This window comes from Corapipo altera, unplaced genomic scaffold, assembly GCF_003945725.1.
Source record: "Corapipo altera isolate COAL_440 unplaced genomic scaffold, ASM394572v1 146, whole genome shotgun sequence".
NCBI lineage: Eukaryota > Metazoa > Chordata > Aves > Passeriformes > Pipridae > Corapipo > Corapipo altera.
Window position 1 is genome coordinate 114,935 of NW_020884981.1, and position 11,528 is coordinate 126,462.

Here is an 11,528-nt window from a genome sequence, read left to right on the forward strand (position 1 = left end):
GTGCAGCTCCCTTGTGCAGGGTCCCTAGTGCAGGGTCCCTTGTGCAGGGTCCTTTGTGCAGGTTCCTTGTGCAGGTCCCTTGTGCAGGTCCCTAGTGCAGGGTCCTTTGTGCAGGTTCCTTGTACAGGTCCCTCGTGCAGCTCCCTAGTGCAGCTCCCTTGTGCAGGTCCCTTGTGCAGGTCCCTCGTGCAGGGCCAGGGGACACCGCGGTGGCCCCGATGTGACGAACATCTGCTGCCACCTGACGGCGGCCGAGACCTCGCCCTCGGCTGCTCCCACCTCCCGGGAGGGCAGAACTCCTCTAAGCCTGCCTAATTCTCCTAAAACGGGATTTAGGCCCGCATTTTGCAGCGACCTCTGCCCGTCGTGGGTACAAAGCAGCTCCTCTGGGTAGGAGGAGTGGGACGCCGGGTTTCCCCTTTTGAAAGCCCGTGTTACACACGGGCACTGCAGCGGTGACAGGGCCGGGGTGTGACACCGACAGGCACAGCCTGAGGTGTTTTTGGGGTGGCCAAGCCACCCAGCACCCCGAAGTGTGGTAGCCGGTCTGGGAGCCTGCAGCACTGCCTTGCACAGGGGGCAGAGGAGCAGGGATGAGAGACCAGACGGGTCCCAGGGACTCGCTCGTGATGGAAACCTGAGCAAGGATTCATCGCTCACCCCTTCCCAGGGGGCCTCGTGGGAGGAGCTGGGAGCAGGAGCTGTGCGTGCAGCCTGGGACAGGCCAGGGTTTCATTCGGGCTCTTTCCCAGAGTCTGCTGAGCTCCACTTCGTCTTTAAAAGCTTTTAGTCGCTGCTGTCTGCAGTGAAGTGGGGCTTGCACAGGTTTATCTGCTCTCTGTGGTGCCCTGGGGTTCAACTGATAAGTATCAGTAGAAGTCAGGGCATCAGGAGTAATGAGAGAGCAAAAGATGAAGCGGAAAAGCAAAATGTTTGAAAGCATTCTCAGAGTATGGGAAATACTCTGAGAACAGCTTTTATCTTCCTGGTCCTAAACACAATTCCCAGGCAGCAAGAGAAAGGAGAGGAGAGGCCAGATGAGCCTTGCTAAACTCCACTGGCTATGAATAAAAGCCCTGACAGCTCATCAGAGCTGCAAATCTGAGTGCAGTCTGTAGAGAATGTTCTTGGAAGGACGTGAACATGTCCCTGTCTTCAGGAACAGACATTTCTGTACACATGTAGGAAAGGAGAGACTGGAAACCCAACCAAAGCCTGCTTCTTTGGGAGATGCTTCCTGGAGAGCCACTTCCAGGAGAAACCCGGCACCAAGTGTCTTCCCAGTGCTTACTCCAAAGAGTTGCCTTTCCAGTATTTTTCTTTTTAAAGGCTCTTTGTTTCTGCTCAAGGTTCTGCGGTATCTTGGCCTGGATGTGACCGAGGAGAAGAAGAGGCAGTTGCGGCAGAGCCTGACCACGGACTCGCAGGGGACGGTGGCCTACGGAGGTGAGTGGGACCTGGGCTGGGCTTGGGGAGCTTTGCTGGCAGATAAGAAAGGAGAGAGGCGGCAGGTGAGACCCTGCCTGGGCACTGATGGAGCCTCAAAACAGTTAAGAAAAGTCACAAACACAAAAAAAGGCATTTGGTAGAATCACAGAGTGGTTTGGGTTGGAAGAGACCTTAAAGCTCATCTCATTCCACTCCCTGCCGTGGGCAGGGACACCTTCCACTAGCCCAGGTTGCTCCAAGCCCTGTCCAACCTGGCCTTGGACACTTCCAGGGATGGGGCAGCCACAGCTTCTCTGGGCAACCTGTGCCAGGTCCTCATCACCCCCACAGGGAAGAATTTCTTCTTAACATCTAGTCTAAACCTACTCTCTGTCAGTTTAAAGCCATTCCCCTTGTTCTATCTGATGTAAAATCAGACTAAAATAAAAGTTGCTGCAAGGGCTCACTTAAAATCCCAGCTTTCCTAGCAGGAGCTGACCAGAGGACACACAGAAAATAAAAGCCAGCTCTGCTTGTCTGACCCACAAAGTCTGCTCCCCAGAAGGTTCTTAGTAAAAATCCAAAGCCATCAGCATTGTCCCCACCAGACAGAACAGACACAAGGCAACTTGGACCAATGTTTTTGTGCAGAGTGAGGGCTGGGACACAGAACCACGTGAGGCCTGTGCAAACTTCATGAGGTTCAACAAGGCCAAGTGCAAGCTCCTGCACCTGGGTCAGGGCAATCCAGACCACAGATCCAGGCTGGGCAGAGAATTGATTGAGAGCAGCCTTGGGAGGAGGATCTAGAGGTGCTGGTGGGTGAGGGGCTGGACATGCCCTGGCTGTGTGTGCTGGGACCCAGAAACCCCCCGTGCCCTGGGCTGATCCCACAGCGTGGGCAGCAGGGGAGGGAGGATTCTGCCCCTCTGCCCCCTCAGGTGAGACCCCCTTGCAGAGCTGCCTCCAGATATGGGGGAACCAACAGCACAAGGATGTGGAGCTGCTGGAGAGAGTCCAGAGGAGGGCACGGAGATGCTCCAAGGGCTGGAGCCCCTCTGCTCTGGAGCCAGGCTGGGAGAGTTGGGGGGGGCTCACCTGGAGAAGGAAAAAGCTCCACGGAGACCTGAGAGCCCCTTCCAGTGCCTAAAGGGGCTCCAGGAGAGCTGGAGAGGGACTTGGGACAAGGGATGGAGGGACAGGACAAGGGGGAATGGCTTCCCACTGCCAGGGGGCAGGGTTAGGTGGGATATTGGGGAGAAATTGTTGGCTGTGAGGGTGGTGAGGCCCTGGCACAGGTTGCCCAGAGAAGCTGTGGCTGCCCCATCCCTGGAAGTGTCCAAGGCCAGGTTGGACAGGACTTGGAGCAACCTGGGCTAGTGGAAGGTATCCCTGCCCATGGCAGGGAGTGGAATGGGATGAGCTTTAAGGTCCCTTCCAGCTCAAGCCATTCCAAGATTCTGTGATTCTGTGACTGGAGGCTCTGGGATCCAGGTGCCACCTCCCTGATGGCTCCCATCTGTCCCACACAGCCCCTCTTGTCTTGCTTTCCTTCACATCTGAAAGCAAAATTAATCTGGATTTTCAGACTTGTCAATTTAACACCTTTTCTAAGTGCTGAACTCACTGAGTTGACTTTTTGTTTAAATCAGCAACATGAGAAATGGCAGCAGGAGGCAGGTGCAGGTCAGGGAAATGTAGGTTTGGCTTAAAAGTTTTAAAACTCCCAGAACCACAATCATGAAAATTCCCCTCTGAAAATATCTGGGGGTTTGGGGTTTTAAAAGTAGGTTTTTTCAATTGGATAAGAAACAAGAGTCTGATAAAGATTGCCAACAACTCATTTAAGCTTGATGGGATTGCTGAGGAGTGTTAGAGAGGACTATTTGGCTTCTCCAAACCCTCTCTGATTGGCATCAGTGGTGCCCCAAAATCAGCGGCATTTTCTCCTAACACAAAACACTTTTCTCTTTTAACCTGGTAAAAACTGCTTGTTTCTCACAGATGTTCTCCAAGCACTCAGGGATCTGATGCAGGAGGAGCTGGATGAGGCTGGTCTGGATTCCAACTCCATGCTCTTCACACAGCACGAAGTGGCCAATTTGCTGGATACATCAGCTTTTCACTCCCCGGTCAGTCAGTCCAAAGCTCTTCTGCATGGAGTCCTCTTTGTGAAATCCATGGAATTCTGAGATGGGAAAAGCTAATTTGCCATTTTCTGATTGTCCTAGAGTTATAAAGAGAGGGCAGAACTATGCATTAATCATTTTGATTATAGGAAATTCTGTAAAAGACCTCAAACTACTCATTTTTAATAAGGAAATAATAACATCTATGGGATAATATGAGGAAGCAGCCTGGCAGTGATGCAGAAGGAAAAATAGCCAAAATTAATCAATATTAGCTAATTTCATTTGGTTCCCAAAATGAAAATTCACTGTAAGACAGCTACTGAACAATTACAGGGATCAGAGAGTGAAATCCTGTGGGGTGAAAAAAAACCCCTGGTGTTGAATTATTTAATGTGCACTTTTATCTTTTGCATAAAAATGCTGACTCCTTCTTGAAGTGGTTTGGATTGGATGTGTGATGAGTCTGTCCCTCTCCTTGCAGACCTTTGACTCTCTCAACTGCAATGGCAACGAGGACCTGGAGCAGCTGCAGCTGGAGATGACGGATCTGCGGCACGAAGTCCGACGGCTAAAGGTGGAGCAGAGTTCCTGGCTGGGGCCTTCTGTTGAGGTTGTCCACGGGGGTAATGGTGTGGCCTGTTCCTCTTGAGGAGTCGCCAGTTTGCATTCTGTGCATTCCTTGTCACAAAGGAGCCTCTCACCCTCCGCTCTCCTTAATTGCCTCTTTCTCACTCTCAACTTCAAACAAAAACTTATTTGTACTCAAAGTCTGCAGTCCCTTCTTAGAAGAGTTAAGATTTTTAAAAATACCAAAAAGTGCCTCATGAGTCATTCAAGTCCATGATAAACAGAAGGAACCACCTGGGCTTCCACCCTCTCTTGGCTGCAGATCCCCAGTGAGGCTGTCGGCACCATGGTTGTGTCCAAGGGGGTTTCTGCAGACCTGCAGCTCACAGCCCAAAAAAGCTTTCTCTGTGGGGGGAGAGTGCACAGAACTCCCTCTGTAAAATATTATTCTGGTGGGTAGGGGCTACAAGACCAGGGCATTTTCTAGAGAACATCCTGTCACTTGTTGCTCCTAACCCAGTGAAAATATTTGCTGTAGTCTCTCCTGAAAGAGGTGGAGAACAGCAAGAAGTCAATGGAAGATGAGCTTCAGAGGCTGAACCAGGTTAGTGAAGGGGTTTCTGGAGCCCTTAGGATGAGTTTGGTGGCTGTCAACTGAGGTGGATGTGGTGAGTTCACCAGAACTTCTCACTGCTTCCAGAAAGCTCTGGGGTTCCTCTCCGAGAACCGGACACTGCACAACAAGCTGCAGATGGCCGAGGTGGTGCAGAGACAGGCTCACAGCGCCGAGCAGGACTACGAGGAAGTGATCCACTTGCTGGAAGCTGAAATTGCAGAACTGAAGATGCAGCTGGCAGGGAAGAAAGCAAAACACGTCTCTGAAATAGAGGTAATGCAACTCCCCAGCCTGAGAAAGCCCCGCAACCTTACAGACCCTTCTGTGGGTTCAGAGAATCATGGAATAGTTCGGGCTGGAAGGGGCCTTGAAGCTCATCTCATTCCACCCTGCCGTGGGCAGGGACACCTTCCACAAGACCAGGTTGCTCAGACCCCCATCCGACCTTGCCTTGAACACTTCCAGGGACGGGGCAGCCACAACTAAGGTTCCCCTCCTTCTTTTTATACAGGAGAAAATGAAATAGCACATAGATCATTTGCTGTGTGTGACCCCAGGGCCAACGTGCTCTCTGGGTCCGTGTTATAATTTGCATCATTCTCATTGTCCCTTCCCAAAGGACACTGCTTTTGAGTGTAGCAAATGTCATAAACTGGTGCTTCCAAAAGCCAAGGCTGCAGCATCACCACCACCTCTCTCTTCCTTCTGTGTCCCTGTGTCAGGAGGACATGCTGGAGCTGAAGAGGCAGCTGTCCCTGGCTGATGGCCAGTTACGGAAATCAGAAGTCTCACGGAAGCGCCTGGAGATCTGCAATAGGAAACTGCTCCTGTTTGTGCAGGTGAGGTGTGGAGCCACCTCAGTGCTGTGCCATCCTGCAGCCTCCCACCTTAAGGGGGACTTTGCAAGTCCAATGAACTTCCTGCTCCATAAGCAAGAGGGGTTTTTTTTCCCTACCTCACCCTAAAAAGACACTGTCTGTTGGCTGGGAGGAACCAGGGGATGAACTCATATATCTTCACATCCCTAAGAGCGATGTCAGCTCCGTGGGGCAGGTTTTGCTGGTGGCTCTGCTCTCCCTGGCTCACCAGCCCCACCGGGATGTTCTGGTTGAGGCTGTTCCAGGAGCTCTGCTGTTGAAATCATCCCTGCAAACCTTCCCTGGATAGAGCTGCTGGTTGCTTTTCTACAAACCTGAAGAGTGGTTTTGTTCTTCCAGTGCTTCCCCCCCAACCCCAGATTTCCTGAAAAATCCCACACACAATTGGTTTAGTCTTTTAATTGGCTGTTCTTCCACTTCACTCACTGGATTGGGAATACCAGTGTGTGTAATCAGTAAACTGGCCAGTATGAGAGGCTCTAATACTCAGTGTATCTGCTGTGGCTTCTAGTGGCCTGTCCCAAGAGCTCTTCAAATCAAGAGGAGACAGTGGAGCAAAAGGAAATGTAGATGCTGTGTTCTCTGCTCCAGAGAAGGAAGAATTAAAATGCCTCCAGACTGGCAGCACTACGTGCTGGAGCCTGTGCAGTTTGGGGTCAGACTTTGGAAATGTATTTAACTTGACCCCAGGGTCAAACATCACAGGATTTTGAGCACTGGAACAAAATATCTTCCTTTTTCATGCACCCCTCAGTAGTGTCTGGGAAGTCATGACCCATGTATGTAATGAGAGCTTACACGTGCAGGTACAACCCAGAATCCAGGGATTGCTGGCAGCAGTGATCAAGGCTTGCTGAAATATAGCCTGCAAAAATGTTCTTTGGAAGAGGATTTTTGTGTTGCATTTCATGTATTTTAGCGCTGGCATTAAAATGCAGAATTCAGATGTCTGTGGATTTGCATAGACTGTGAATGTTGCCTGAGCTGCAAAAGGCCTTGAGATATTCCCTTCAAGGGCAATGAATAAGCAGAAGCTGATTACTGTCATATTAAATCTGATCATCAGGAAAAACCCATGGGGTTTGTTCTCAGGAATTATTCAGTCCTACAAGTTTGAAATCTCTTTTTTTCTCTTTTTTTTTTTTTCTTTTTTTTTTTTTTGTTGCATGGCAGAACGTTCACAAGGTCCTGAGCACACCCAGTCATTTACCAGATGAGAAAAGGTAGGAGATGGCTCCTGGGAATGGTGAACAGCAACATGAAATGTCCTTTTCTGACCTTTCTCAGGGGAAGGTGCTTCACACGTAACCTACCCAGAGTTTCTAAACATGCTTTGGAAGTGAAACTATGGGAGAAAGATGATCTGGGGGTTGCTGGTGGGTTGGTGCTGGGGGGGGGGTTGGCCTCTGTTCAGGCTTTTTGGGGGAGTGAGTTGCTGAAACACTGTTCTGGTTAAGTTGCTCTGTTAGCAGAGACCTTAAGAAGGTTGTTTCAGAATTTTGACCCACCTGCTTTTCCACACATAAACCAGGTTTTGGCTCCAGGAGGATATATCCTTATTTATCAGCAGTTACAGTAGATGAGTGTAAGCAAAGAGCTTCACATGGCTCTCAGCTGCATGAATGGCTGCAGAAATAGAGCTCAGGCTCCTGGACTCCCCCCCCAGCCTGAACCTATGTCCTACCATGTGGGAATAAATGTATCACAACTCTCTGTGTGTTTTTAACTGATTAAATCATTGAAAGCTCACTGTCCCATGGATAATGACCAGCCCCTTTAAAAAAAACATGTTTTAAAAAGGATGGAAAACAGTTTTTAAGTGTCCAGGATGGTTATTTCTAATGTAATGAGGGGAAAATACTTTAGAGAAATTCTAAAGAATACTTTGATATCTGTCTGTAACAAAACAGTGCAAGTCTGTCTAACAGAGAGTCTCCCATGCTGCTGAGGGGTTGAGATGCAATCCCCCCTGAACACCCAGAATTTATGTAGCACATCCCTCACGAGAGGCTGGCCAGGATTTTCAATGACCCTTCCATGACAGAAGTATTGATGGCACTTTCCATATTTATAAGCGTCAACAATGCAACAGAAGAGGATAAAACAGACGCAGTCTCAGACACATCTCTTCCATCTTCAGATCTTGTTGACCTCTTGCTGTCAGAAGCTAAAGAACTGTTAGCACCAATCCTCTCCAGCAAGGACGGTAAGCACTAAATTCACTGGAGGAACCTGAATCCAAGCAGGTCTCAGGGATGTCTGTCAGTGTCAGGGACGGTTTGTACCACCTTCCACAACTTTTGCCATACCTCCCATACATGTACCTGATTGTCTCATGCAAACAGAGATGGAATTGCCCTCCCTGTATCCATGTGACTCATCTTGGAATCTGAAATGCAGACTTGCAGGGTAAGGAGTCAAAGGTGCCACTTGTGCTCAAGCCCACAGGAAGGTGAAAAAAAAAATATCAGGAAGGAGGGTGGTTCCACAGAATCACAGAAATGCTGGTTGAAAGGGAGATCAGGAGTCAAATCTTCTGTCCCAGGTAGGAGCACCCCACTAGATGGGATCAGCAGTGGCTTTAGCCAGCTTTAGTTCAGCCTCCCAGGATATTAATCCACAGCCTTCCAGGATGATGTGTTCCTTCACTGAGGAAGGTTTTCCCAGCACCCAGCCTGAACTGCCCCAGGGCAGGATGTGGCCACTGCCCCGAGTTACAGTGTCTGCACTGCCAAGAACAGCTTGGCTCCAGCATCCTTCTCGCTGCACCTGCAGAGGCAGTGCTGTGGCCTCTCGGCCTCCTCTTTGCCAGGTTAGACACACCCAGCTCCCTCAGCCCTCCCCAGCCTCTCCTTGCAGGTTATGAGCCCTGGGGCTCCCACTGCTGGACCCCGTCCAGTTTTCCAACAGCTCTGAACTAGGGATCCAACCCTTCCTTGTGCCATCCAGGTCTGGCTGCAGCGATGCTGAGCAGAGGGAACAGTCAGCTCCCCGTTTCCTTGGCGTACAAACCAGCCACACTGATGAGAAAATCAGAGAAAAGGCATCCAGCTCCATGGGAGTCTGGATTAACTTCCCTAGACTGGGACTCTGAGCTAGTCCATGAGCCATAAACAATTCTTGGCAACAGTTATTTGGCCTCACTTGTCTCCTTCCACACCAGATGAGTTTCTGATTTCCTCTGTGTCATGACCAGGTGAGCAAACAGCCCCAAACAGGTGCCCAGTCTTTGCTCTTTGATGCTCTTCACCAACTCACCATGGCCATGGCCCAGCACTGGATTTGTCTCAGGGAAATAATTGCAGCTTTTCAGGAGCACCTCTGATATATGAGTGTGTCAGCATTTTCCAAGTTCCTGCCTCATTTAAAGGGGAATTATCATAATGTAGCAGCACACTGGGCATGTTTTCTAACCCTTCGCTTACACTTGGCTGTGTGCTTCCATTTGCAGCTCTGCCATGGGACAGGGACCAGTGCCTGCCTGCTGAAGGAATCCCAAATTACAAGGAGTAGGTGTCAGAACCCTGGTCTGTAATTTTGACAACACACATACTAAAAATTCCTGTTTTGTTTATTGGGTTTTTTTAATCAAAACTGTTGCTTGACAACTTTTAATCAGATAGAGGCCTCCAGATGCCATGTCAGAGAAATACATCCCTTTCTAGACAGCAAGAAACTTCCTGCCCTGTGCAGTGAAGGATGCTGTGAATTCCTGGATCTCTCTTTTGTTTTCTAAAATGTTGTTATTCCTTCAGGCCAGATTGGGATTTGTGGCTCTGTGGCTTGTCTAGCTGGCATTTTTATAATGCATAAGGGAAAAATCATCACTGAATGTGTTCATCTTTTATGCTGTGGTATCAGGATGCTGTCAAGCCCTGGCCAAGGAGAGCAGGATGACATGGTTTTATTTGAACCTTAAATTTCCCTAAAACCTCTTAAACGGCTTATATTTAACAGAGCTGTATCCTAAACTTATCTGCTGAAAGGGCACTTCAAGACCTAAATGTCTCCTACTACTGTCTGAGCTGATCACCTTAGCTCAAACTGAAGACTTGCCAGCACAGTTCTTCAGTTAGGTACAAAACAGACATTTGAAAACCACGATTTCAAGGTTATAAAAAGCATTTTCAGACAAGACAGATGGCCAGCACAGACCACTAGCCAGGCAAGATCTGTGGCCTCCTCTTCTTTCCCAAGTAACCAGTGCTGTCTTCACGTTGTCCTCTGTGTCCTCCTCCCAGCCCACCTAACCCCTATTTCTCCTCTTCAGCCACCTCCATCAGAAGACCACGTGGCCCCCTCCTGCGAGCCAGACCAAGAGTGATGAACCACAGCCACCGAGTCCAACGGAGCTGCCGAAGAAGTCGACATAAATGTCCCATGGCTTGATCGTGCTCACACCACAGGTGCTGCTGTGCTGGGAGATGGGAAGGACACCCCGTGGGCACCTCTCCAGGCAAAGCAGACTGAGAACAAGCTTCCTGACACGAGACTAACTCTTCCTCACTCTCCAAGACTTTTTCAGCGACCTCCCCTGCGCGTCTACCTCCAAGTTATCATACAAGGCTATTTGCTCACGGTTCTGCAGCTTTATAGGAAAAGTATTCTCAAGGGGCTCCAGGGGCCTGGATTTCAGTGGCAGCCTTTTAGAGCTTGTATTCTGGGTAGTAAGAGGAGCATGAACTCCCCTGAGGGACCCAGGGGTCTCCAACAGACTCCTTTTGGTATTTCAGATGGAAAACCAAAGTCTATTTAGTGACTGTAATCAAAGCAGCTTAATCTGTAGCGTCCTAGCTGTCTTGGGATAGGTACTGCTCTTTTTATTCTTTTTGTATAGCTTATCCCAGCTGCAATGCTTGAAGAGGAAAGCACCATCTCAGCCAGTTGTTGGACCAAGAGTGCAGAGATATCCAGCGGGACGGTCCAGTGACAACGGACACCGTCCCCGGAATGTGAGAGGGGACATAGTGGACATAGTGAACATAGCTCAGTAAAGGTCCACGGTGTCACTGAGAAATGAGATACACATGATGCAAGACTGTACTGTGAGAGGGCAGTTAATGGGGCACAGATCTGAGATGAACAGAAGGTCTGGAAAATAAAATGGAAACACTTCTCAAAGGCATTTGCTCTCTGGGCTGTGATTGCAGTGGTTGTGTTCAGAGTCTCTGAGACAAAGACACAGCCTGAGTCCATTTTTCCTCCCTCTGATTTTGACAGCTCCTAGTGAGATGCATTGAGAAGCTGCAGGGAAATGGGGTGCAATCTGGCTTTTACAAATAATTTGTTAAGATTACTTCAAATCTCCTTTGTGTGGGTTCAAAGCATGTGGATCCTTTACAGCCTAAATTAAAGGCTTAGGAAAAATCATGACCCTCACCAGTATCTACTGCACTTGGGGATATCACTGCACTGCTAAACCAGTAAGTGTGTGATGGAATATATCCCATAAATAACCAGTCTGAAATGTTGGTTAAACTTAATTTCATATCTTAAAGCAAATAAATCTTGTGAATCCATGCCTTGGGATATAATTTAAAGGACTTCTTTCAAAAGGACACATAATTCTTTGGACCACTCACAAGGAATATTCCCGGGGAGAAGATACTTTCAAAAAATATTCATCTTGGGATAGCTTATGTTTAATAACTCATTCCCCAGTGCTCTCTGCTTCGATGGAATGATAGTAAATACTGGTGTTACCTGTAGGTTTGGCCCTATGGCTTTGTTCTCACCCCCTGTGTTATACAGACAGGTAAGAGGTGCACAGAGCAAAATCTAGTCTCACCAGTTTGGTGTACCCTGACTCTGGAAAAACACCTCGAGTTCCCCAGGGGCAGATCCCAATGTGCTCCTGGCAGCGTGTCTTCAAAAGCATTTGGCCGGGAGCTTCATCCTGGGAGATGT

The 11,528-nt window shown here is 48.9% G+C and overlaps 1 protein-coding gene across 1 annotated transcript in view; it reads left to right on the plus strand.

Annotated features, from left to right (window-relative positions):
• Nucleotides 1–11,241, plus strand: part of LOC113957927 (syntaxin-binding protein 4-like) — a 39,182-nt gene extending 27,941 nt beyond the window's left edge. Inside the window, exons 13-22 of the mRNA XM_027665801.1 lie at nt 1,350–1,446; nt 3,433–3,560; nt 4,042–4,134; nt 4,666–4,731; nt 4,828–5,016; nt 5,466–5,582; nt 6,795–6,844; nt 7,697–7,827; nt 9,073–9,130; nt 9,892–11,241. Of these exons, the coding sequence (XP_027521602.1) occupies nt 1,350–1,446; nt 3,433–3,560; nt 4,042–4,134; nt 4,666–4,731; nt 4,828–5,016; nt 5,466–5,582; nt 6,795–6,844; nt 7,697–7,827; nt 9,073–9,130; nt 9,892–9,994 (1,032 nt within the window). The 3' untranslated portion in view covers nt 9,995–11,241. The remainder of the gene's footprint in view (nt 1–1,349; nt 1,447–3,432; nt 3,561–4,041; nt 4,135–4,665; nt 4,732–4,827; nt 5,017–5,465; nt 5,583–6,794; nt 6,845–7,696; nt 7,828–9,072; nt 9,131–9,891) is intronic.
• Nucleotides 11,242–11,528: the final 287 nt, after the last annotated feature.